The sequence below is a fragment of the Verticillium nonalfalfae genome (genome assembly GCF_003724135.2).
Source record: "Verticillium nonalfalfae strain VnAa140/NRRL 66861 chromosome Unknown scaffold_20, whole genome shotgun sequence".
NCBI classification, from domain to species: Eukaryota; Fungi; Ascomycota; class Sordariomycetes; order Glomerellales; family Plectosphaerellaceae; genus Verticillium; species Verticillium nonalfalfae.
Window position 1 is genome coordinate 27936 of NW_021167245.1, and position 22024 is coordinate 49959.

Genomic DNA, 22024 nt, shown 5'->3' on the forward strand with positions numbered 1-22024 from the left:
GGTATACTTGTGGAGGCTGCATATGCTTCTCGACGCTCGCGTCTGGGCAAGTAGCGATGAAGGGGTGGGCGACGTCAGACCGGGACCCATCTTGAGTTGGTGTCAAAGTTCCGCGCTTGTCCAGCCTGGTGGCGTCTGCCTCGGATGACCTTTTCTGCCCAAGCGAGAGCCCGAGTCAATTTCCTTGGACCCCGTTGTGGGTGGACAGGCCTGATTGGAGGGCAGTCCAGGTTGTCGTCGCTCCAGGAATGGCGAGACGGCAACCCCCTCGATGCAGGGATAAGTCAACCTGAGATGCCTTTTTCTGATATGGATGCTAATTGGAGGTAGAGAGTATTTGAAGCGACGCGTGGTTGAAGGGTGGAATAAGAGTAGCAGACGTCACGCGACGCGAGCTTACCGTCGTACTAACCTGCGCGCTGCCACTGGGATTACCAGCTGCTCGGCCTGATCGCCTCTTCCATGACACATCAGAAGATGAACACGAAAAGTCCCTTCGAGAGCTATGTGCAAAACAGTACAAAAACCAGCATGAATTACACTGTCGGTTTGCAACATTCCTTTCCTTGGACTAAGAAAGAAAGCCGTGGCTACTTGATAAGCGAAGCTCGGTTGACAAGCTAACAAACCAATTTGTCATCCGCAGCGTTTTGTATCCGCAGCGTTTTGTATCAGAGCTGGATGGTATGAGCTTGACTTTACATGCGTGTTAAGTATTCTTAAAAGCACGTCACAAGCTACCTTACTATATACAAGCAAGGCAGTCCACATGTATACGCCATTCCGTATGACAGCACATGCTTAGTCTGTCTGGCTGCAGCTGCTACAAGGCATGATAGAATCTCTGGCATGGATACACAACACGCTACCACACGCATCAGCCTGATCTCCGCCATCCTCCTTTGGCGTGCGAGCTCGGGTCAACATGCTAGCTATTCAACCTCTAGCTACCATCCCCACTGCCGCACGCTTGGAACCCACTCTGAACGTGCGCCATGTTTGCACTTTGGCCACAAGCTTCACAATGAGGTCCTAGCGTGCAGGTGTGTGACCTGGCACAAGTACTGGCGATTTGAGGAGCTTAGCGTGGCTGCTATGGATTTCCATTATGATCCTCACGTGGGAGAACTAGGACATGTGTTCCACGTCCAGTTTCACAGCAAAATGATGCCAGTTTGCGTGGCGCCTTGCGACAGCTTTTGACACATGCGCCAGGATGGGTGCCAGAGACACGATTGGCGTGCCAAACAACACTCCAAAGCACTGGTATTTCGTCTGTTGTTCGGCCCGCCCAATCTACTTACACTGCGACGGAGAAATTTGAGGGCCAAGAGACGGTTTCGCGGCTGTCAAGTCAAGAACAGCGAATAAGTGAATCGCTCGTCCGCATGTGATATTGCGAGCACCACTCCCAGAGACTTCTTGTCTGTCTTTTGCGCGGGGCTAAGTGTAGGCCAGTCTCCTTTCAGCTGCCGCACTCGGCGCCGCTCACCCATTGGCGCTGCCCCATAAGACCCCGGCGATCATGCTCTGGTACAAGACTTGCGAAAGACTGCGATGGAGGATTGATTTCGACTGGCGAGATGTGCCAATAAGTTTGCAGCTGACTAACTTTTCAACGATCAACTAGAAGCAACTCCAGAGGGCTCAGAACTCGGCGGAGCGGTGTTACTTCTGATCGACCGCCCCCCTCTCGATTTGAGACTGTGGCAGGATCAGTGCGAAGGGTCTTGTGAACTATTTGACAGCCCCTGACGCCATGTTGGCACGTTTCAAGCCCATTTCTGTCGGCTTATAGGTGCTCGACAAGGTTGTCCTCCCTCTCTGGAGAGACCCTTGACGAACTTAGCTCTAGCATCCGTCTGGCCCACCCATTTCACCGACAACATATCGCCTGGTGCATATTCGATTGCCTCGAGCCTTCTTTGCATGGGACCTGCGCTGTGACAGCCGTCTTCATGTGCGGGATTGATGTGCTGGAGATTTGGCTGGGGGCCTACTCAACGCCTCCTCGACGGCACAGTCGAAGTGATGGTCAATGAGTTGTCAACGGCGGTTGCATCCGAATGTCCGGCCTCTTGAATCTCAGGCCAGCCAGTGGCAAGGCGCATCAGCAACATCAAGCTTGTGAGAAAAAACTTCCTTATCGAGTGATCCTGGTCGCGATCCACTGGCCAGCCCGAGTTCTTGAAGTCCCCTCAATCTGGCGCAGTTGCCGGTCGACACTGGCCGCGATATGCCAACGGATCCCGAGCTAAGCTCGCCAGTGAATGCGACAATAGCCCTCTTCCGAGCGAAGGCTCCCGACGCTGAAGAGCCAGGTATCCCTGATATTGAGGATACTGACCATCATTGCCTCTCAAAGTCCTCGTCTCTACATCAGTCGACTTTCTCAATTGTGCTGCACTCCATTGAGTGTTACGACGCGGCATTCTCAAATCCGCATGATTGAGGTTGAGTTCTTGGAAGCAGTAAAGGGAATGGATTCGAAAAGATGTGCTATGATGCTGAACATGCTACAGCCGAAGCTCAATGCCTCGGAACCTACTTTCTCGCAGACTTTGTACCTCAAAGATTCCAGACTGCTCTGCGACAGCTCGTCGTACGTTCACCATCTGTGTTGCCTGCGTGGCTCCAGTATGCCGTGTACCTCCTGGTATATCGCACAATTATCTCTGCTTCGTTCGCGGAGGCTCGTCGACATGGGTTGCCAAATGCTGCACTGATTCAATCCTCTGGGAAGCCCTGCCGCCTATTCATCGTTTTAGCCTACAACTCTGTCTACACAGCATGTCGCAGTGTAACGCACCAGGCATTTATCACAAGCTGCATCCGCACCACCAACCCATTCTATCCCGGGAAAGCACGCGCCGTTTGGATTGTTATGGTACTTGCAAGGGTATTTGTCAGACATCTTGTTGTCGTGTCAGGGCAGGTTGACGTTGATGTTGGTGCTCTTCAGCTTGAAATCGACAGTGTTCGGTGGCATAGGCACGACAGGAGAACAAACTTTGGGACCCGGAGACCGCCATTGAGCCTTAAATAGAATTTCCCTCGCCACTCGTGGATACACGCAGTCCGGGGCTGGTACGGTACTTTCTTCATTTGGGTCCTACAGGGTCCTAGACTTGCAGGTTCGCTGACTTTGCTCAGGCGTATCACGATCCCTCCAAACCGAGAATGAGACGCTTGCCCTGCTAATTGTTGACACTATCGAAAGAGAGGGGGCTTACTCCACCCTGTGTCATTCCTGTACTTTGTTCATGTACAGGCGTGAAGGCTGACAACATCAGCCAAAGCCAAGAAGTTTGTCCAGCCTTGGGCAATCTTCAAGACTGGCCCTTGCACCCTTCTTCAAAGAATCTGAGAAGTGATCGATTTCCTTCTGAGAGGGGTGCAGCTAACAGGCTTGGCGGCTAGACCCCGATGAGGTGGCCTGACTGTCCCACCTCTTCCATCCTAGGCGTCGCCCCTGTACGTGACAGCGTCTCGCTCATCCATTTTGAAATGGTCATGACTGGGATGATAAACTTCGACGGATTATGGTCGCCGCCAGGACTTGACACTTCCGGCCCCACCTTGCGGTCCGCAGCCAACGCAGCACCGGAACGCTTTCAACATCATGTAGTACGTCTGTTTGACAGACGACTGCGAGATGAGGCTGAGCTAGCTCTGGCCATCCCGTCCATTTTACGTGGGGACAGGGCGGCTGCAGGGCATGGAGCGCAGCGACATGATCATGACATTGCCTTCATGGTCCCAATCGAGACCGTCACGAATAGCTCGCGCTCGGAGTGGACTCCGTTATCCGTCTGCGAATCGCCAGCTGCAGCGTAGGATGTAACTACCAACACGAATATCTGTGGGCCAGTTGCCACGCTTGCGGATCAACCTACTGGTGACACAAACTGTTGATTCGTCAACGGTTACTTACGCATTAGTGATGCTCACCAAGTCTGGAGTGTTGCTCAAAACCCCCCACGTTTCCCAGTATCAGGGAGGATGCGGCACGGTCATGCAGTGTGACCTCCTTTACCCGGGACGGAGTGACAGCCGGGTTAGTTGGGGTCACTCGGCTACCTACGTTACACATGAATTGCATGCATATCAAAACGGCCAACGCCCAGGTATTAGATGTTATACACAGTCATTTCTTGCTGCGCCGTGAACGGACACAGTCACGTTGGGGACATTGTCAAGCCACAGCCACACTCGCAATTGTGCCTTCCTTCCAATCGTTCTCGAGGGACGCTGAGGGAAGCATTTCTCTTGATGCTCAAATCTCTCCCAACACAGAGGGCGACTCCCAGACAATAGAACTCCAAGCTGCTAGGATGATGAAGGCATGGTAATGGCGCAAATGCGCTGTCCTTGGAGTTACACTGATGAATAACCAGGTTCAATTCGAAATGAAGTATCGCTCGGTCAGCTTGGATACTCAGCTTCTACTACCTAGTTCGGGCCAGAGCATCAGTTTCTCGACTCTCGTGGTGTCGCATTCTCATCTGTATACTGCAGCCACATACCCACTTGGGCTCATACTTGAGGCGCCAGACCGTTTCCGCTCCGCTCACGATTTCTAACTAGCTCCAGTTTCGGCACGGCTTGGTGTGTGTATGGAGACGTTGCATGCTGGCTTGAAAATTTGCGCGCCTCTGAAGCTGCCTGGGCTGTCATGGAACTGTAAAGATTCATCGCAGTTCACAGGCGTTTCTGTTGAGATTGGCGGCAAAGAATGCGGCATGAGCTGCCACGATGAGACGAGAAAGCGACAAACAACTGCCGACTTTGACAGCCAGGAACGACTTGCCCACAAGGAGTGATGGAGATAAACTGCCCAGTACCTCGTCGCGTGTCCCAACACGCCCCAAGGCCATCCCAGACACAGCCTCCACTGCATATGAGGAGCGAGACATGGAGTACATTTCAAGCCGCCCCCCCCCCCCCCCCAACCAAGCATACCGACAGGGAGTGATCAACCTTGCGGCGGCTAGACATTGCTCCTCGGGGAGCTGCGAGTAGTTATCCCCGAGCTGTCGCCCCCCTGATGACCATGACCCTGTGAAATATTGGAAGAGGAGTAGGAATATCGAGCTCGATCGACGCAAGGAATCGGCGTTCCAGAAAACGTCGAATGGCTTGGCTGCAAATCTTTTCGCGGTTGGGGACAGTTTCAAGACCCGGTGGCAACATGGACCCTAAGCGATGGTTCTGGGCAAAGGAGACGAGCGGAGGTGTTCCCATACTTCGACGATGGATCATTGCTCGCACGTCACCTAACCTTACGAATGGTTCTCAAGATTTCAGATTAATAGGTCCCTAGCTGACTCGAGTAGCGTCCTTCGCTGCCATGTACTAAGCAGTTGGAATTGGGGACCGTCCACCAGTTTCATCGTGATGAGCTACTGAATAACGCATATTCCGAAGCAACAGTGTTCTACGAAAGGAACCCCTCACTGGCGGCGGTAGCAGGAGATCAAGAAAGGGCGCTTTGGGAGCGTGACTGTGGCCCGAGAGGTCGGCGATTGCTGATCGCGCGTGGATCTTCTACGACTGCAGCCAGGCGACTAGATATGCAGGTCAGACCCTACTAGGAATCGTTCCCGATCATGGTCCAAAGAATGAGGACAGCTCCGCCCACCGTCAGGTTGGATGGCATCCACTGACGACAAGAACGAATAACTGCTGATGAGGAAGAAAAATATCGCAGATACAACTGAACTGTCGAGGCTACCAGCTGGCAAAGGGACTGAGGTGAGCGTGGGGAGCAATGGTTGGGTTACTACATGGCCATCCCTACAAAGTGCCCCTCTCTTGCCTGCCGCAAGCTATGCCGCTGCGTTGCAGGACGGAAAAGTGCGCGAGAATTGAGATATTAACGTTGATGTAGGTGCATAGACGGCACGGTATGGACGGTCGAGACCAGCATAAGGTAGGGGTCCCGAAGGGGCACCTAGACGCAACCTATCCTGAAAATGTCGCCACAACCCGCCCACATTGATAATCCAACAAACCGGCGTTGCAGAGGCTTGTGTAACCCCAACGTCTGACACTCCAACAGGAGGTGGTGCTCGGAAGGTCGGCATCAGGAGGGCACAGCTGGCGAGTAAACCATCGTATATACCAAAGGCAAGTAACGCTCGTAACGTTGTCGCTCGGAGGCTGTCAGAGTCGCAACGATACTCCTCTAGGTAAGTGGTGATGACGGAATCTTGCCATGTTAATCCTCCCCCCCCCCCCCCCAACGGACTCGTGTCGATTTGCTCAAGGGGCGTGTTCGGAGCAGAAAGAGAGAGAGAGAGGCCCGTTTCTCTCCTTCGTCCTTCCGAATCCCCACTTTCAGTACTTACTTTGAGACGTGAACTCTTTGTTCCAGCTTACCACCAAATCTTACCTGCGCATCAGTCAACGTTCGTGTCATCCTTGGCAGGTGTACCTCGCGTTGTCCCGTCACTGAAAAAGCATTGAGCTTGAGAAATGCTCAGGCGGAGGCGGTGGAATAGGTCACTTAGGTTGAAGCAGAGGCAAAGAAACCGGTCAAAAAGGCACAGGACCCCATGCTCCGCACAGTCTTACTCTCGAAATACGCGTTTTGCAATCCTGACGGGCGTCAAGCTTGCAATTCAATGCCCGGTCTCGATTGCAAGGATTTGCCGAGGTACACGGAGATGAAGTGGGTGCAGGTGGGACAGTCGACGTCCACCTTCCGCAGCACTCTTCTGCGGCATCCGAAGATCGAGGAGAAAGGCTTCATCCATCCGACGGCAGGTCGTTTGATGGACTGTCTGAGGCAACGCGGTTGACATGTTGGCGTGGGCCAATATGCAAAGACTACCCCCAGCCTTTGGCCCGCACCTCGAGCCGCCCTTCCTTAGTATCAGTGGCTGACACGCTTGAGCCGAATCGAAGTGGCTCATACAATAGCAGGGCTCTGACCTTGCAGTACGCATGCCGCCGCCGCTTCTTGCTTGCACACGTCCACTCCTCATGCAGCAGTGCCGATCAACTTGGCACTCCGCGCCATTGTCCCCGGTGTCGATACCCTGCAACACCGAACTCTATTCGAGCGGACCGGCCACCATGTCGGCGCATGTTGTCGCCTTGGTCGTGCGTCCTGTTTGCTGTCAGCGCATATACGCCAGTGTGCATACGCCCACAGGACGAAGAACCCTTGCCTGGAAGAGCCAGGCAAAAGACGTCCGGCCGGCCGGCGATCGTCCTACCACCCCTGTCTGTGCCCTTCAGCCCTTTCCATATACCCTGTCTGTGCTCCCTAGTGCGCCCGACTTTGTCTTGCTCCCGCAATCTGGGGCCTGGACCGTCCACTCTCATCGGATATCGACCACGATGACTGACCACTGCCAGGAAGTCTACACCGAGCTTTCCAAGTAAGGTACATGCTGACTGGGTAGAGAGCCATCATGTGATGGAAACTGCATCTGTCCCGCCGCCCTAGCTCAACGATACATTTTCACCACCGACCACAGCGGCAGCCCGATGATTCTAACAGGGATCACAGGGAGGGGCTAGAAGCATTGAATGCAGGCAGAAACGACTGAAATAGGTTGTGTGCATCGTGTAAAGGATGGATGATGTACGTGGTGCAGAGCAAAGGAGGGGTGAGCGAAGAGAGTTCAGCCCGACAGGGAGCTAGACGTTCTGAGAGGTGCCATCGCGCACGGGAACGTCGCCAAAACGCGCCTTAGTACGGTGGACCAGCTCCAGGGCCGGCACTCATCCGTCATCGGGTACAAATTGGGGGTAACGTCTTTCATATGATGGTGGCTTTTTACGAAGCCCCCCGTTCCGATGCGCACAGCGTTCGACCATGAGAAGGGCGATGTGTTGAAAGAACGAGAGTTGTGAAGACAAAAAATCAAACAAGCCAGGAATGGAGATGGAAGCCTGCCACTGGCAGTCATGATTGGATTTCCGTACTCCGGACAAGCGACGGCTCTGACGGCGCCGAAATCCGGCTCCGCGATCATTCGTACCGTAACGTTCACGTTGACATTGTCGACGAAGTACATACCCAACACAGTAGGCAGCCACCGCAGCCCCCTAGCCAGGCTGTTACCAATCTTCCTCTGCATGCCGCACAATCGAGCGGCAGGATGGATAAGGATCCAAGAGAACGAGACGTCTCAACGGCAAAGTCCCCTGGTTGGAGGCCTGGCTGGAAGCAACGTGCCGGCGACGCTGAGTTGTCATCGTCAGACGCACAACGGGGGTGGTGGGCACATGCTTCCAGTCACCAGCCTCACTGCAGTGCCGGACATGGCACGGAGGAGTTCCGTCAAAGGACAGGGACGAGTATGCTGGGCGCCAAGTAGGAACAGCGCATCTGTTCAAGACGGACATACGTCCCCGGGAGGGGGTTCACTGCTCGAAGGGGTTGTTGGTATGGTATCGCGACGAAACCCTTCGGAGGATTTTCTTGGTGCCCAGCCTTTCGGGACTTCGGACCTTTCCTGTCGAGATTCCTTTTTTTCTAGTTTCCTTCTTCCACACTCTTCCCTCCCTCAAATGGCACTCTGATCGCGCAGGTCGCTGCAGGACCGATCAGATCCCGACATCCAGGCACCGCGTCGGCCGACCCAGCTGGCCGGACACGCGCCGCAGAACACACCCCTCTCGCATGGGCGACTGGGATCAAACGAGACCGGTGAGTCTGTCAGAGGTACATCATACAGCGCCGCCCACGTGGAAGGGGGCAGACAACAGAAGGGGGGGCCTAGTCTGCTGGTCGGGGAGAAAAATATAGACCCAGCAAGGGAAAGGGGGGGGGGGGGGTGGCCCACACCGGTGTGTCTCCCTTGTGTTCCCCGGAGCCTCTAAGCAGGGGGACGCCGGCGACACAGCCATGGCGAGGCCGATGTTCTGGCCGGCTACGGCGTCCCACTGTTGCTCTGGGACCTGCGAGGGGGGCGCGCGCGCCGGCCGTTCTCTTTCTTTGCCCGCCGGTTTTCACGTAGACTCATTCTGATGTATATGCTTAACCATGATTTGTTGGCGCGCTTCTGCTCTCCTCGACGTGCCAGGTCTTGACTATGGAATGAAGAATAGGCTTCAGAGTGGCTAGTTGGCCTGATGAGGGAGACAGCAAGTCTTCCACTGGGCTTTCAGGAGGGCCGCTGGAGAACGTGCCACAAACAACGGCATCGGGATACGCCTAAGCGATGTCGATTTACTTTCCGAGGACGCTACGGATGCACGTCAGAGGCGCAGGAAAAACAGAGGGGGCACCGGAGCAGAGGCCGTAAGCTTCTGTTTGGTCAGAAATCTTCATGTTACCATCTAGCACGACTTTTGAGTCCGTTCTTCTCCCTTCCTGTTTATCGACTCCCTCGTCCCTGCAGCGACTGGCAGATGATACACAGATCATTTACCTGGCTCCATCTTCGTCAATTGTGTGACACCTCTTCTGCAGGCCGTGTCCGCTGACAGGCCACCCTGCCCCGTAGTCACTGAGCTAGTCGCGCGGAGGCGGAGCCGCGTCCGAATACCTCCCCCACGTCCTCAGAATACCAAGACCCAAATGGTAACTGCCTTTCGCTTGTTTACCGTCCCGCCTTCATAGCTTCCTTGCGGCGCTTCTTCTCTGACGCGCGGACCAACGCTGACCTTGCGTCACCCTTGGTAAATGTGCTGAGATCATAATAGGTGGGTGCGATTTCCTACCGCAAGACTCTGTTAGCTGGTCCGAAAAGCTCAATGCTTGGGTTGAATGGGTATGGTGGATTCAAACTCACAAGAAGCCACTCTGGGCGTACGCCGGTGCAGGTACGGATGTACTGTTTGGATGTGAGTACGAACTCGTTGTAGACTACCCACTCGTAGTCCGTCTTGAGGACTGTGGACGGGTGAAGCATGACGGCTTGGTCATCCTTGATGGTACGATACACCTTGCCAGAGCTCTCACGGAAAGCGACCTGCATGAAGAAGCCTGCGAGCATAGCCCGACGAATGTTGTTGTAGTAGTTCTTGTCTTCGAACGGCGTCGACATGAGCTCAACCTCGTGCGTCTCCATGATGCGTTTGAGCTGGGCGCGCACATTGTCGGCACTCTGAAGGTGACGGTAGGACAGGAAGTGATCGTGACACCAGCGCTTGACGTCCGCGCCCTTCTGGATCTCACCCTTGAAGGCGTGATAGGCATTGAGGAGCGTCAGGTGATCGCCCTCGGGATGCGTAAAGTGTGCCTTCATCTCGTCGGCGCGACGCCGGCTAGCGGCAGGGCGCATCCAGATCTGGGGTACTGACAGAAGGGATGTGATGGAAAGGATCTCGTTGGAGCAATAGAACTCGGGCGATGATATGAGCATGACGGCAAGTGCTGGGTCGAGGGGGAACTCGGAGGCCTTGCTGCCCAAGGCCGTGAGCTCGCCCTCGTCGTCAAGGCATGCCAGGTAGTTGAGTTCCTCAAGGGCGCGCATCATCGTCTCTGGCGCAGGGGGATCCATGAGGTCGAAGTGGACAAGATCCTCGACGCCCAGCTTCTTCAGCTCGAGAACAGTGTTGGCCAGGTTCGAACGCAGAATCTCAGGATACGTCTGCTCAATGAGCTCCTTCTTGAAGGCCTGCTCCGTGTATAGGCGGAAGCACTTGCCGGGTTTTGTTCGGCCAGCACGACCAGCACGCTGCTGCGCGGACGCCTTGGAGATAGGGGACACGAGAAGAGACTCGACGCGGATGCGGGGGTTGTAGATCTTTTGTTTGCTGAAACCGGGGTCAACAACGTATACGATACCATCAATGGTCAGTGACGTCTCTGCAATGTTTGTCGCAATGATGCACTTGCGGCCGGGACGGCCACCAGGCTTGAATGGTGCTGGGGCCTTATCGAAGATGCGTTGCTGCTGACCAGGCGGCAGGGTGCCGTAAAGCGGATAAACAGCGAGCGGCCCGGCGTCAATCTCGCGAACCATTTCGTCAGCCTCGAGGTTGATTTTGCGACACGCGTCTTCAATCTCCTCCTCGCCCGTCAGGAAAACAAGGATATCTCCCTCGCCTTCGGAGGCGTGAATCTGCAGAACAGTGCGAATGGCAGCTTCGACGTAGTCTTTCTCTGGTTCAGGGGTGTAAAATATCTCGACAGGGAAGGTGCGACCGGGAACTGCAAGAAGGGGGGCGTCGTTGAAGTAGCGTTGGAACTTTTGGGCATCGAGGGTGGCAGACATGACGATGATCTTCAGATCAGGACGGCGCTGGGCGACATTCTTCAACAGGGCCATGAGGATATCGGTGGCTAGCGTGCGCTCGTGGGCCTCGTCAAGAATGATGCAGCTGTAGCGGGACATTTGATGGTCGTGCATGGCCTCGCGGAGCAGCATGCCATCAGTCATGTACTTCAGCACTGTTCTGGGGCTGGTCTTGTCCTCGAAACGGATGCTGTAACCAACCTCGTCACCTAGAGGCACATCGAGCTCGTCGGCGACACGCTGAGCGACGGACATGGCAGCCACACGACGCGGTTGTGTGCAGGCGACGAGTTTCCTGTTGCGCTGGGGCAACTCGTCGTAGAGGACATACTGCGGGATCTGTGTCGTCTTGCCAGAACCTGTCTCACCAACGAAGACGAGGATCTGTGTCGAGTGGTACTTGTCAAGAAACTCCTGGCGTTGTTTATGAACTGGAAGGTCGCGACGCGTACGCAGAATATCGAAATATTTCTTCGTATGCTCCTTTCCGGTGAAGGCGTTGTGGGTGAGGTCCTCAACAACCGCGGCCTGCTTGGCCGTGGTGTTACGGGGCTCGAAGTCGGCAAAGGGCTCGTCGCCGCCCCCGTTGTTCATGTGGGCAAGGTAGGGATTGACCTTGACCTTGTCGTCGATGCTTTCGTATTTTTCCATTTTGATGTCGGGGCTGTCCGTCTTCATCTTCTTCCGCCTCTCGTACGCAGCTTGACCGTCGTCAGAACTGTGGCGCTTCCCGTTGGCGTCAGCCATTGTCGACCCAGTAGAGGGATGAGTGGTGCGAATTTTCCTATGGCTGCAGACGACTCTGTCGAAGTGGTTAGAGTCAGAACGTAAGCTCTAGGGAGAATTGTGTAAGGTTGGCGACGGTGGGCTCGAGGCTGAGGAAATGGGAAGGTGAAGCCCGTTGACGGCAGTGGCCTTCCCAGTCAAAAAAAATTGGAGGGGAGCACCTGCCAGGGATGCTGATAAGATAAGGCGAGGCAAGACAGATCGCACGCACGGCAGGGGCGGCGGCCAATGGTGGGTCATTCCTTCCAGAACCGTGTACTGTGCGAGAGTGATCGGGAAGTGGCTTTCGACAGTTCAAGATGCGTCCTGGTTGTAGGTGATTTCAGGTGTCTCATCTCACGAGCTGACTTGAAGACCTCACATCGCCAACACCCATACGTATCTGAAGATCCGGAACATCATGGTTGCTCCCGCGACCGACTTGCGGCAGCATCATTGTGGACTTTGAACCCGTCTGTGTCATGCTCTCAATGGGCACTGTCTTCTCAGGGTCCTGGGCCCGACAGAGTACACCGACCAATAGGGCAAGGGGCAAGACAGAGACGGATCTTCTTTCACTGAATTTCTGAAAACTGATTCAGACCGTTGAATCTTTCGGTACACCGGCTCATATCTCGATTTGATTTCCTGGAGAGAGAGACCAGCGGCAAGGTCACTTATTTTCCCTATCGACATGCTCTGCTGAGGAGGTCCCACGTTTCACCCAAAACCCATTTTCGACCAAGAGCACATTATTAAAAAAGGGCCCTCTCTACTTGACCCGCGACAGGATTAACATCTGCCCCTCACCACCACCGGCATTTGCCCACCATGGCCGACAACGACAACTACTCCCAGGATGGCGGCGAGTATAGCACCGCTCGGCCCAACTTTCATCTCGGACAGCATGATTCTACTCGAGAGGAGCCTCTTAATGATATGCAGTATGGGCAGGTTCTGAATGCTGGTGTAAGATTGTGTTGAAAGCTCACTTGGCGCAAGCGAGAACCGTTGCTGATCGTGCCCCCAGATAACCTTTGTGACTAGCCCTGTGACGAACAAGAACTTCCATTCCCGCGTGATCGAGTTGGCCAAGGCCCACCTTGCCCTCGTCAAAGAGGCCGGTCCCCATGCCCAGAGCCTGGCCGACCCCATCATCCCGCCTCTGACGCCCAAGGACACAGCTCTGTTCCCAAGCCCTGTCGTCAACACCTACATCGCTTACACGAGCCCCTGGATCGACTTGGCCTCCACTAACCCTGTCATCGCCAACATTTCTCGTCAGGTCCTCAACCTTGAGGTTGCCTACGCCAACTTCTGTGGCGTCAGAAGTGTTGTCGTCCCCGGCCCCAGATCCGATGCCTCCAAGAACGGCGGCAACCAGGGGCTGGCCCAGTATGGTCGGGCCCTGCAGGAGGCAATGACTGTCGGCAGCCGCCTGAACTTTCTCATACACATCCCCATGTACAGGGAACCCGGTCTCGAGGAGAAGATCGATACCCTTTCCGTCCTCTTGGGCGAGGAGAAGAAAGCGGCCCAAGCCATTGATGTGTACAGCACGTGGGACTCATGGCACGTCATTCGTACCATCTGCGAATACAGCCTGAGGTTGTTTGTTGGTATGTCACCACTCTACTCCTACTCGAGAACCTTTTGCGTGAACTGCCCGCCAACGTCTTTTCTTAGCCTTGAGGATCCCTAAGGTCTTGCCCGAGCGTGAAGTCCAGGAGAAGTGGTTTGCTGAGCCCTTACACTACCTGACCCTGAGGCCCGAGACATTCAAGAAGAACGCGAGTGGTCACCCGGCCCTGCCCAAGACACACCAAGATCTTCTGTTCTCTTACATGCGCCTCAAGAATGCGCCCTGGCTGCTTCTTGTAGACACCGGTCCAGATCTGGCGACTCTCGATGCCGAGGCGAAGCAGGCGGCGCAAGCGGACTTCCCTGCTCTCGGAGACACGACCCCCAAGGAGAGCGAGCCCAAATCGTTCCGTGCTTACATTGAGTACCTCAAGTGGCTCGAGTTTCAGCAGCCTCCCCTCAACTACCTCGAAAGGACAACCCTCACGAGCTTTCAGGATTGGCTGCAATCACCCCTTCAGCCACTTTCGGACAACCTTGAGTCGGCCACCTACGAGATCTTCGAAGGTGATCCAGTCAAGTACAACCAGTACGAGGAAGCTATTGCGGAAGCTCTGGCCGAATGGAAGGACCTCGGACGGGCGTACTCGTCGCCCAAGGGAGCCGTCGTCATCGCCGTCGCCGGCTCCGGTCGTGGTCCCTTGGTCACTCGTGCACTCAAGGCTGCCAACGAGACGGGCGTCGCGGTCGAAGTCTGGGCTGTGGAGAAGAACCCCAATGCCTACGTCTACCTGTTGCGCCAGAATGAACTGGTCTGGGGTGGCCGCGTGACCGTGGTGAAGACAGACATGCGCGCCTGGAAGGGCCCTCTCGTGTCCGGCACTCCCGACAACAACCCCGTCTACGGCAAGGTCGACATCCTCGTCTCTGAGCTTCTCGGTTCCTTCGCCGATAACGAACTCTCCCCGGAGTGCCTCGACGGGGTGCAGCACGTTCTCGCTCCCCACGGCATCTCCATCCCGGAGTCCTACACGGCCCACATGACCCCCGTCGCCCACCCGCGCATTCACTCCGACCTCCTGACCCGTCTACCCACGGATCCCAACGCCTTTGAAACGCCCTGGGTTGTTCGTCTTTTTGCCATGGACTTTGCCGCGGCGGAGAAGGTCCCAGGTCACCCCCGATTCCAGCAAGCCTGGGAGTTTGAGCACCCCCTTCCCGAAGCGACAATGCAGCTGATGGAAGCCCGCCGCGCAGGTGGCGTCATGGGCGGCGGCGGAGGCAGCATGGCTGGTGCCGCAGGCGCCAATGACCACAACTCGCGCTTCTGCCACCTGACCTTTGTATGCCGTACCAGGGGCGTGATTCACGGACTGGCGGGCTACTTCGAATCGGTGCTTTACGCGCCGCGCCTTGGCGACAAAGCCAAGGTCGAGATCAGCACGCACCCAGACCAGATTGATCAGAAGAGCAAGGATATGATCTCCTGGTTCCCGATCTACTTTCCCATCAAGGTACAGCTCTCTTCATCTACTTCCTTTTCTTCCTTTCCAGCGCTTCATTAGAGGTACATGACTGACGGGTGGAATGCAGCAACCACTATACTACCCTGCCGACACGGAGCTCGAGGTTAGCATGTGGCGTCAGACGGATGATTCCAAGGTGTGGTACGAGTGGCTCATCGAGGCCTACACCTGGGTGGGTGAGGGTCAGCGGATCAAGGTTGGTAGCTCAGAGCTCACGAGCAGCCGCAAGGTTGCATGCCTGATGTGAGAGCCACCGGGAGCACCTCTTGCCGAGGTAGACGCGGATATCAAAAGGGTCAGTATGATGCGTAGTTCTGGTAGCAGGGCACAAGAGGGCATAGGAGCTATTAACGGGTCTGAAGTGTCTTCTGCTTCAGGAAAGAAGATTTGAAGGGCGGGGTATCTATCCTGATGATGATGATCGTTATGATGACTGCGGATGAGGGTGGATAGACGGATTGATCGCCAGATTTCCCTTTTTTGCAATAACCAGCCTGAAACTTCCATTGCTGTGGATTGTGTCGTTCCCACCCCTCTTTAAACGCCATTCGTTTCCGCTGGTGACAGGCCCCCATATCTGTCCATTCGTCTCTCAGGAGCATCATGCCCACCACCTCGCATTCAAATTTTGGTTATTCTGGACCGGCCTACTGACTCGGAGGTAGTCGGACAGGCATAGACTCTGCACTGTGCGTTCGTGTCATCTCTCGCGCGCGCGGCTCAACCCTCCATCTTGACGTCGCCATTGCTGCCCGCGTCGGCCGCCCTGATCCACAAGACGTTGTTGCACCTGCCAGTTTGTCAGCCATTCCGTCGTGTAGACGAGGGAAGATCCGCAGGCGCGGCGCACCTGATCAGGACCTGGCCCAGTGCGCCGGTCATCTTCTGGTCGATGTACTCCTCGGCGCCGCTGAGCTGGATGTTCATGTACGAGTCGATGCTGACGAGCCGGCCCTTGTACTCGGTGTCGCCCCACTTTAGGCGGACCACGATGTCCTTGTTGACGCTGCGGGGGAGGGGATTGCGCGGTTAGCTTTCGAGGTCGCGCCTCTAGGTGCGTGGGAATCGCGAGAAGAGGGTGGGGGTGAAGGGAGGAACGCACAGGTCCTGGAGCATAGGCCTCGGGTTGAGGGGTACGAACTACTTGAGATCAGCGTTCTATTCATCGGATCAAGGTCGACGGCAGGTGCTGGGGGGAGGGAGGGGGGTAGACTCACACTCATGATGGGCGGTGGGGGGGGAGGGGGGTCGGTGATGAGGGTGGTGAGGCCGGCTACGCGCGAGGCTGACTTGGGGCGGCAAGCTGGGTTGAAGTTTTGCGTGGGGATGCTCGGTGGGAGGCTGTCGGTGAATTATCGGAAGCGATAAGATAAGTGACTTTCTCAAGCTTCGCGCTGGGGGTGCTATCTATCTGTGCCCAGGCAGCTTCCATTCTCTAGCTGGACCGAACACCGAGGTACCTACATTGTAGAAAGCCTTCGATTGCAATGCGCATTATACCGACTTCGCATTATACCGACTTGGCCATCTCTTGAACAAGAAAAAATGGTTCGATCCTGCCAGTTGTTCAGAGTCACACTCGGCATGGCCGTAACACTGGCAGTGCCTATCCTGGCCTGATGACGACTCGTGCAAAGTCTAGGCCCATCAGCCCGTGAACAAGTATCAATCACCCAGAAATGCATTCAAAGTCTCGTCGCTACAGGTGCTACATTGCTATGTAACAGTAGCGTACTCCAGCCGTTACGTTGCTCACCAGTCAATCTATTCTGGTCATGTGCCAGGCAAAGTCCCCGGGCAACCCCTGGAAACGAGTTCAGCTGGTCGTCAGAGGCGCTGGCGGGCCAATCGACAGCGCCCGAATCGCTGTGCTTACAGTGGGCGTAGGGGGGAAAGGGTGGTTCCGTCCCTGGCCGTCCCGACTACGATGACTCCTTGCCCGGAGCCAGCCGATGTTGCGCATGCGCGAGGACTACTCGGGTTTGCTTGGAATTAGAACACACTCAGCCCGTGTTCGTGAGGCCTCAGGCTGCACAGGCGCCGTTTTTTTACAAGAAGTGTTGTCCAGCCCATCTTTGGAGGAGCGAGAGTCACTGCAATACCAAAAGGAGCCTTCACCCGACACTGTGTCGTCAGAAAATAATTTGGAGCGACCTCAACCTTGTCACTTTCACTGAAGCGCACGTCAACACTACTTCGACATGCTCAACCTCCAGCTTTCCTACAGTTGGCTGTACTGGACACGTCCGTCAGGAGATATCCCTGATGCCCCAGCCGGCTTGGAGCGGTATTGGGTCGAGACGCCCTCTGGTAGGCTCGAGGTCCTCTCGAACCAACTAACAGAACCATCAAGAGGCAGGATTCCCATCGTCTTCTTCCATGGAGGCATGGGCAGCGCCTGGGTCTGGACCGAATACATGCAGTACCTCGCTGAGCACGACGTGCCCTGTTATGCCGTCTCCTTGCGCGGCCATGGCAACAGCTGGCACCCTTCGTACCTGAGAATGGTCTACGGCACAACGAGGAGCCAGCTGGCGAGCGATGCCGTTGCTGCCATTAGCTGGGTACAGGAGCGCCATGGAGAGGAAGCTCTGCTCGTCGGGCATTCCAGCGGCGGCGGACTCCTCCAAGGGATCCTCAGCGCGCAGCAGGTGCACGCACAGGGCCTGGCCTTGCTAGGAGCTGTCCCGGGCTTCGGATCGTGAGTGAATACTGTGCTCCCATCGCACTTTGACGTCTGGCTGATGATGTGCAGATTTGGTGTGTACCTCAATTGGGCGAAATTCGACCCTCTCTTCGTGATCCGCATGTGGCTTCAGGGCGGTCACTCGAATTCGCCCCTTTCGCATCCGCTCTTGATCAGGCGGGCCTTCTTCAGCGATGATTACCCCATGACGAAGCTCCTCGAGTTCCAATTGCATTCGAACTGCTACGAAAGCTTCTGGTGGCCGTTGACGATGATGAGGCCTTTCGTCAACACTGAGAGCCTCATCAGTTCCATTAGGGGCTGGGGCAGCAGCGACCGCATCATGGTCATGACCGGAACTCTGGACAAGCTGATGACGCACGACATTATGGTGCAGCTGGCAGACACCTACCGCAAGGCTGTTGGTCGACTGGTCGCGGCGAAAAAGCTAGATGCCAAGGTTGACGAGGTCAAGTCGATGGCTGGAGTTGGAGGACAGGATGACGAGGGCCTGGGTGTGCGGCTGACCTGGGTTGAGGGCGCGGGGCATCATTTGCAAAACGACTGGAGCTGGAAGGTGGGAGCGGACAAGCTGTTGGCGTTCCACGAGCAGTTGGCTGCCAAGGGTGAAATCAGCGAGGGCTATCAAAAGGTGTAGCGTTCCGCATGGGTGGACGAGTAGGTTGCGTGTGCCTCGGGAGGCGTGTCGGGCGGTTGTTGGGTTGTGTTGATATTTTAGCGAAAATACCCATCTCTTCTTCTCAATTCATAACAAGTGCGATCCAAAGCCGAGGATTGTGCCTTTCTGGAATTGCAGTCCAGATGCGAAAGGTGCTCTGCACCGAGGTGTGTCACAGACCCGTTGTCAAGTGCAATCAAGCAAATAATTTTTGGTGGAGCTCCCACGAACCTGCCTTGCCTGTCAACGTCAACTTCACAACATTCCCCAAACGTGCCTGGCAAGCCCATCATGTCAACACAAACCTTCGAAACCCAAGGTGTCCGCGTCGCCGTCGAAGGCTGTGTGAGTTCTTCCCTCCGTCCTTCTCACAAGTCGAGCAGCCGTCTGACCACCTGCAGGGCCATGGCACGCTAGATGCCATCTACGCCGCCGTTGCCAAGTCCTGTGAGGCGCGCGGCTGGGACGGCGTCGACGTGCTCATCATCGGCGGCGACTTCCAAGCCGTTCGCAACGCCGCCGACCTGACCGTCATGTCCGTCCCTGCCAAGTACCGCGAGATGGGCGACTTTTGGGAGTACTACGCCGGCGCGCGCACGGCACCTTACCTAACGCTGTTCGCCGGCGGCAACCACGAGGCGGCGTCGCACCTTTGGGAGCTCTACTACGGGGGCTGGGCCGCGCCCAACATCTACTACCTCGGTGCCGCCAACGTGCTGCGCCTCGGGCCGCTGCGCATCGCCGGCATGAGCGGCATCTGGAAGGGCTTTGACTACCGCAAGGCGCATCACGAGAGGTTGCCGTTCGGCGTGGATGACGTCAAGAGTTTTTACCATATCCGCGAGGTTGACGTGCGGAAGCTGCTGCTTGTCAGGGAGCAGGTCGATGTCGGCATCAGCCATGACTGGCCGCGGGCCATTGAGAAGTGGGGAGACGAGAAGGCGCTCTGGAGGATGAAGCCCGACTTCGAGGCCGAGTCGAGAGACGGCACGCTAGGAAACGTTGCTGCCGAGTATGTGCTTGACAGACTGAGGCCACCGTACTGGTTCTCGGCGCATCTGCACTGCAAGTTCTCGGCGCTGAAGCGGTTCGATCTGGGGGACGCTGGTGCCGAGACAAAGGATGGTGGCATCAAATCTGAGACGCAAGCGCAACGAACAGCATCTGCTGCTGCTGCTACGACTATAGTAGCAGAGGCGAATCCAGAGGAGATCGACCTCAACGACGACGATGATGACGCTGTTCCCACTGCGGCTGCGAGCACTACAGCAAACCCAAACGAGATCAGCCTCGACGATGGTGACGACAACGACGACGAACCTGCCCTTGCAGCACCAACTATCAAACCCGAAGACAAGCCAAAGCCCGTCAGCCACGTCTCAGCCGACCTTCGAGCCCAGCTTCCTGCCTCTTTTGCCGCACCAAAACCCCAGCCCAATACGACACCCGGCCAGCCTGTGCCCGCAACAATCACGAACAAGCAAGTCCGCTTCCTCGCGCTCGACAAGTGCCTCCCGCGCCGCCACTTCCTTCAGCTCCTCGACATCCACCCCCATGACGGCAGCCTCGTCGCGCCGCCGTCCACGCCGCCCCAACACCCCGGTCGCTTCCCGCTGCAGTACGACCCCGAGTGGCTGGCCATCACGCGCGCCCTCCACGGCGAGCTCACAATCGGCGACCGCGCAGCCCACGCAGCGCGCGACCGCGGCGAGGCGCACTACGCGCCCCTCATCGACGAGGCGCGCGCCTGGGTCGGCGAGCATGTCGCGGCCCTCGACGTCCCGGCCAACTTTGTCCTCACGGCGCCGCCGCACGACGGGAGCCCGAACTGGCGGAACGTGCCGGATCAGCCGTTTGAGTACACGAACCCGCAGACGGCGGCATTCTGCGAGATGCTGCAGGTGGAGAACCTGTGGCACGCCACCGAGGACGAGAGGATGGCGAGGAAGGCGGAAGGACCGCCGCCGCCGAGCGAGAGGTTCGGGGGTGGTTTTCGCGGAGGGAGGGGCGGTCATGGTGGCCGGGGCGGCGGACGAGGTGGAAGGGGCGGTAGGGGACGCGGGCGCGGGCGTGGGAGATTTCATTGAGCGCTTGAGGAGTTCACAGCAGGGCCCTGGCTATTTACGAAACGGCCAAACGACACAGGAAAACCCATTGCAAGGAATTCACAAGCAAATGCGTAGCCAACCAAAGCGGGAGAAAAGTCAAGCTCGCGAGAGTTATAGTCTATTTGCTATTCCAACTGATACAGCGTTCAAAGCTGTCTACGAATCAAGATATGTAACCCCTCAGAAAAAAACCCAAACCCAACGGAGAGCTTGTGCTGGGCAGAGTATGGGGGCTGAATTCATCTTCCAAATCTAATAGACGTTCGATCCACGGAGTAATGAAGAATCGAACGCATATGCTGAGATGGGTCCATGTCACGGGGAAACGTGTGTGGGAGTAGCCGGAATGGCAAGGTGCGAACGACCAAAAGGAAAACGAAGAGTGCGTGTTGGCCGCGTGCGAAGTCGTCAAATCGTACATTGGTATCGTGTGTGACCGCCCACTGGAGCAGCCGTGCCAAGCAGCAGCGCTGTGGGTTTGCCAATCCTAAACTCCAACTCCAGGTGCAAAAGCAGGACCCATGAAGGGCGAAATCAAATGCCAGAGTTTTGTTCTGCTGCTCGTCAGATGGGACAGTCCCGGGATAGGGTGTCTGAAAGAACATACTGTCCAAGCCAAGGTAGTCAGCTGCGACTAGCAGCTCAAGACAGAGCTCGACGGGTATGTCCATGTCAGGCACGTCCTCCCGTTCGCGATACCTGTACCAGTACTGAAAGTACTCGCAGACCTTTTCCAGCACGATGCCACTGGTCGTGTCAGTCGATGACCTCCCGAGGAGAAAGGCACCGCGAGAGGGCAATGGTGGGCAATGTTGCGTCTCAGATCAAGTGTACGTGGAAAGATTTTTCATGCAGACCGCTCGAGAACGTTGTCGATGGTCTTTCGGAAAGCACTCGGAAAAGCGTTTCATCAAGGTGACGCGCGAGGTGACAAGTGAAGGACAGAAATCAGAAGAAACTTACCTGATCTCCATGAAGACACATCTCCCCGAGACGGCTTCCATGAACTGGCTGCGAGGATCCAGCATACCCTTGATGACCGGGCTGATCATGACCGCCTCGCGGAGCAGAACAAACTCGTACCCATCGCCAGAGACGAGAGTCACGTACTTGTTCTCGGGGCCGTGTGTGCTCTGAGACAAGTACGAGGCCATCGTGGTGAAAGCGCGTGCGTGCTTTCCCTTGTGTGCGGCCAGGTGCGCGGTCCTGATGGAGATGTGTCGTCTCGAAGCCGCGAAGGAAGCCGCTCCTGACGATTGACACTGTCTGTGTCTGGGGGAAGTCTTCCAGCAGCAGCTTGGAGAACCGAGTGAGGTGGGTGTGATGGAGGAGTCGCAAAATGCCGGCAGTCCACGATGGCGACTTTTTTCTTTTGAAGGCGGAGGTGGATGGACCTAGCGCACAGACCGTGGGAGCTATGGGCAGGGTCACGTGCCTTTCCTCTCTGCCTGAGATAGATTGATAACGCAGGTCCTTCG

The 22024-nt window shown here is 56.2% G+C and overlaps 7 protein-coding genes across 7 annotated transcripts; 3 read left to right on the forward strand and 4 right to left on the reverse strand.

Moving 5' to 3' along the window:
* Window positions 1–2608: 2608 nt before the first annotated feature.
* Window positions 2609–2914, reverse strand: D7B24_003573 (uncharacterized protein; the record flags this gene model as incomplete). The annotated part of the gene is made up of 2 exons (XM_028637760.1): window positions 2609–2752; window positions 2810–2914. The coding sequence occupies 2 exons, from the start codon at window positions 2912–2914 to the stop codon at window positions 2609–2611; spliced, it is 249 nt and encodes an 82-aa protein (XP_028497179.1).
* Window positions 2915–9560: 6646 nt separating this feature from the next.
* PRP43 (DEAH-box ATP-dependent RNA helicase prp43) lies at window positions 9561–11948 on the reverse strand (the record flags this gene model as incomplete). The annotated part of the gene is made up of 2 exons (XM_028637761.1): window positions 9561–9677; window positions 9753–11948. 2 exons carry the CDS (start codon window positions 11946–11948, stop codon window positions 9561–9563), a joined length of 2313 nt encoding a protein of 770 aa, XP_028497180.1.
* An 849-nt stretch (window positions 11949–12797) lies between these two features.
* PRMT5 (Protein arginine N-methyltransferase 5) lies at window positions 12798–15320 on the forward strand (the record flags this gene model as incomplete). Its single annotated transcript, XM_028637762.1, has 4 exons — window positions 12798–12935; window positions 12997–13585; window positions 13653–15061; window positions 15141–15320. The coding sequence occupies 4 exons, from the start codon at window positions 12798–12800 to the stop codon at window positions 15318–15320; spliced, it is 2316 nt and encodes a 771-aa protein (XP_028497181.1).
* Window positions 15321–15793: 473 nt separating this feature from the next.
* D7B24_003576 (uncharacterized protein) lies at window positions 15794–16296 on the reverse strand (the record flags this gene model as incomplete). The annotated part of the gene is made up of 4 exons (XM_028637763.1): window positions 15794–15863; window positions 15924–16079; window positions 16176–16213; window positions 16291–16296. 4 exons carry the CDS (start codon window positions 16294–16296, stop codon window positions 15794–15796), a joined length of 270 nt encoding a protein of 89 aa, XP_028497182.1.
* Window positions 16297–17274: 978 nt separating this feature from the next.
* Window positions 17275–18417, forward strand: D7B24_003577 (uncharacterized protein; the record flags this gene model as incomplete). Its single annotated transcript, XM_028637764.1, has 2 exons — window positions 17275–17774; window positions 17829–18417. The coding sequence occupies 2 exons, from the start codon at window positions 17275–17277 to the stop codon at window positions 18415–18417; spliced, it is 1089 nt and encodes a 362-aa protein (XP_028497183.1).
* Window positions 18418–18729: 312 nt separating this feature from the next.
* On the forward strand, window positions 18730–20525 carry DBR1 (lariat debranching enzyme; the record flags this gene model as incomplete). Its single annotated transcript, XM_028637765.1, has 2 exons — window positions 18730–18783; window positions 18840–20525. The coding sequence occupies 2 exons, from the start codon at window positions 18730–18732 to the stop codon at window positions 20523–20525; spliced, it is 1740 nt and encodes a 579-aa protein (XP_028497184.1).
* A 555-nt stretch (window positions 20526–21080) lies between these two features.
* Window positions 21081–21700, reverse strand: D7B24_003579 (uncharacterized protein; the record flags this gene model as incomplete). Its single annotated transcript, XM_028637766.1, has 3 exons — window positions 21081–21100; window positions 21154–21293; window positions 21510–21700. 3 exons carry the CDS (start codon window positions 21698–21700, stop codon window positions 21081–21083), a joined length of 351 nt encoding a protein of 116 aa, XP_028497185.1.
* Between the last annotated feature and the right edge of the window lie 324 nt (window positions 21701–22024).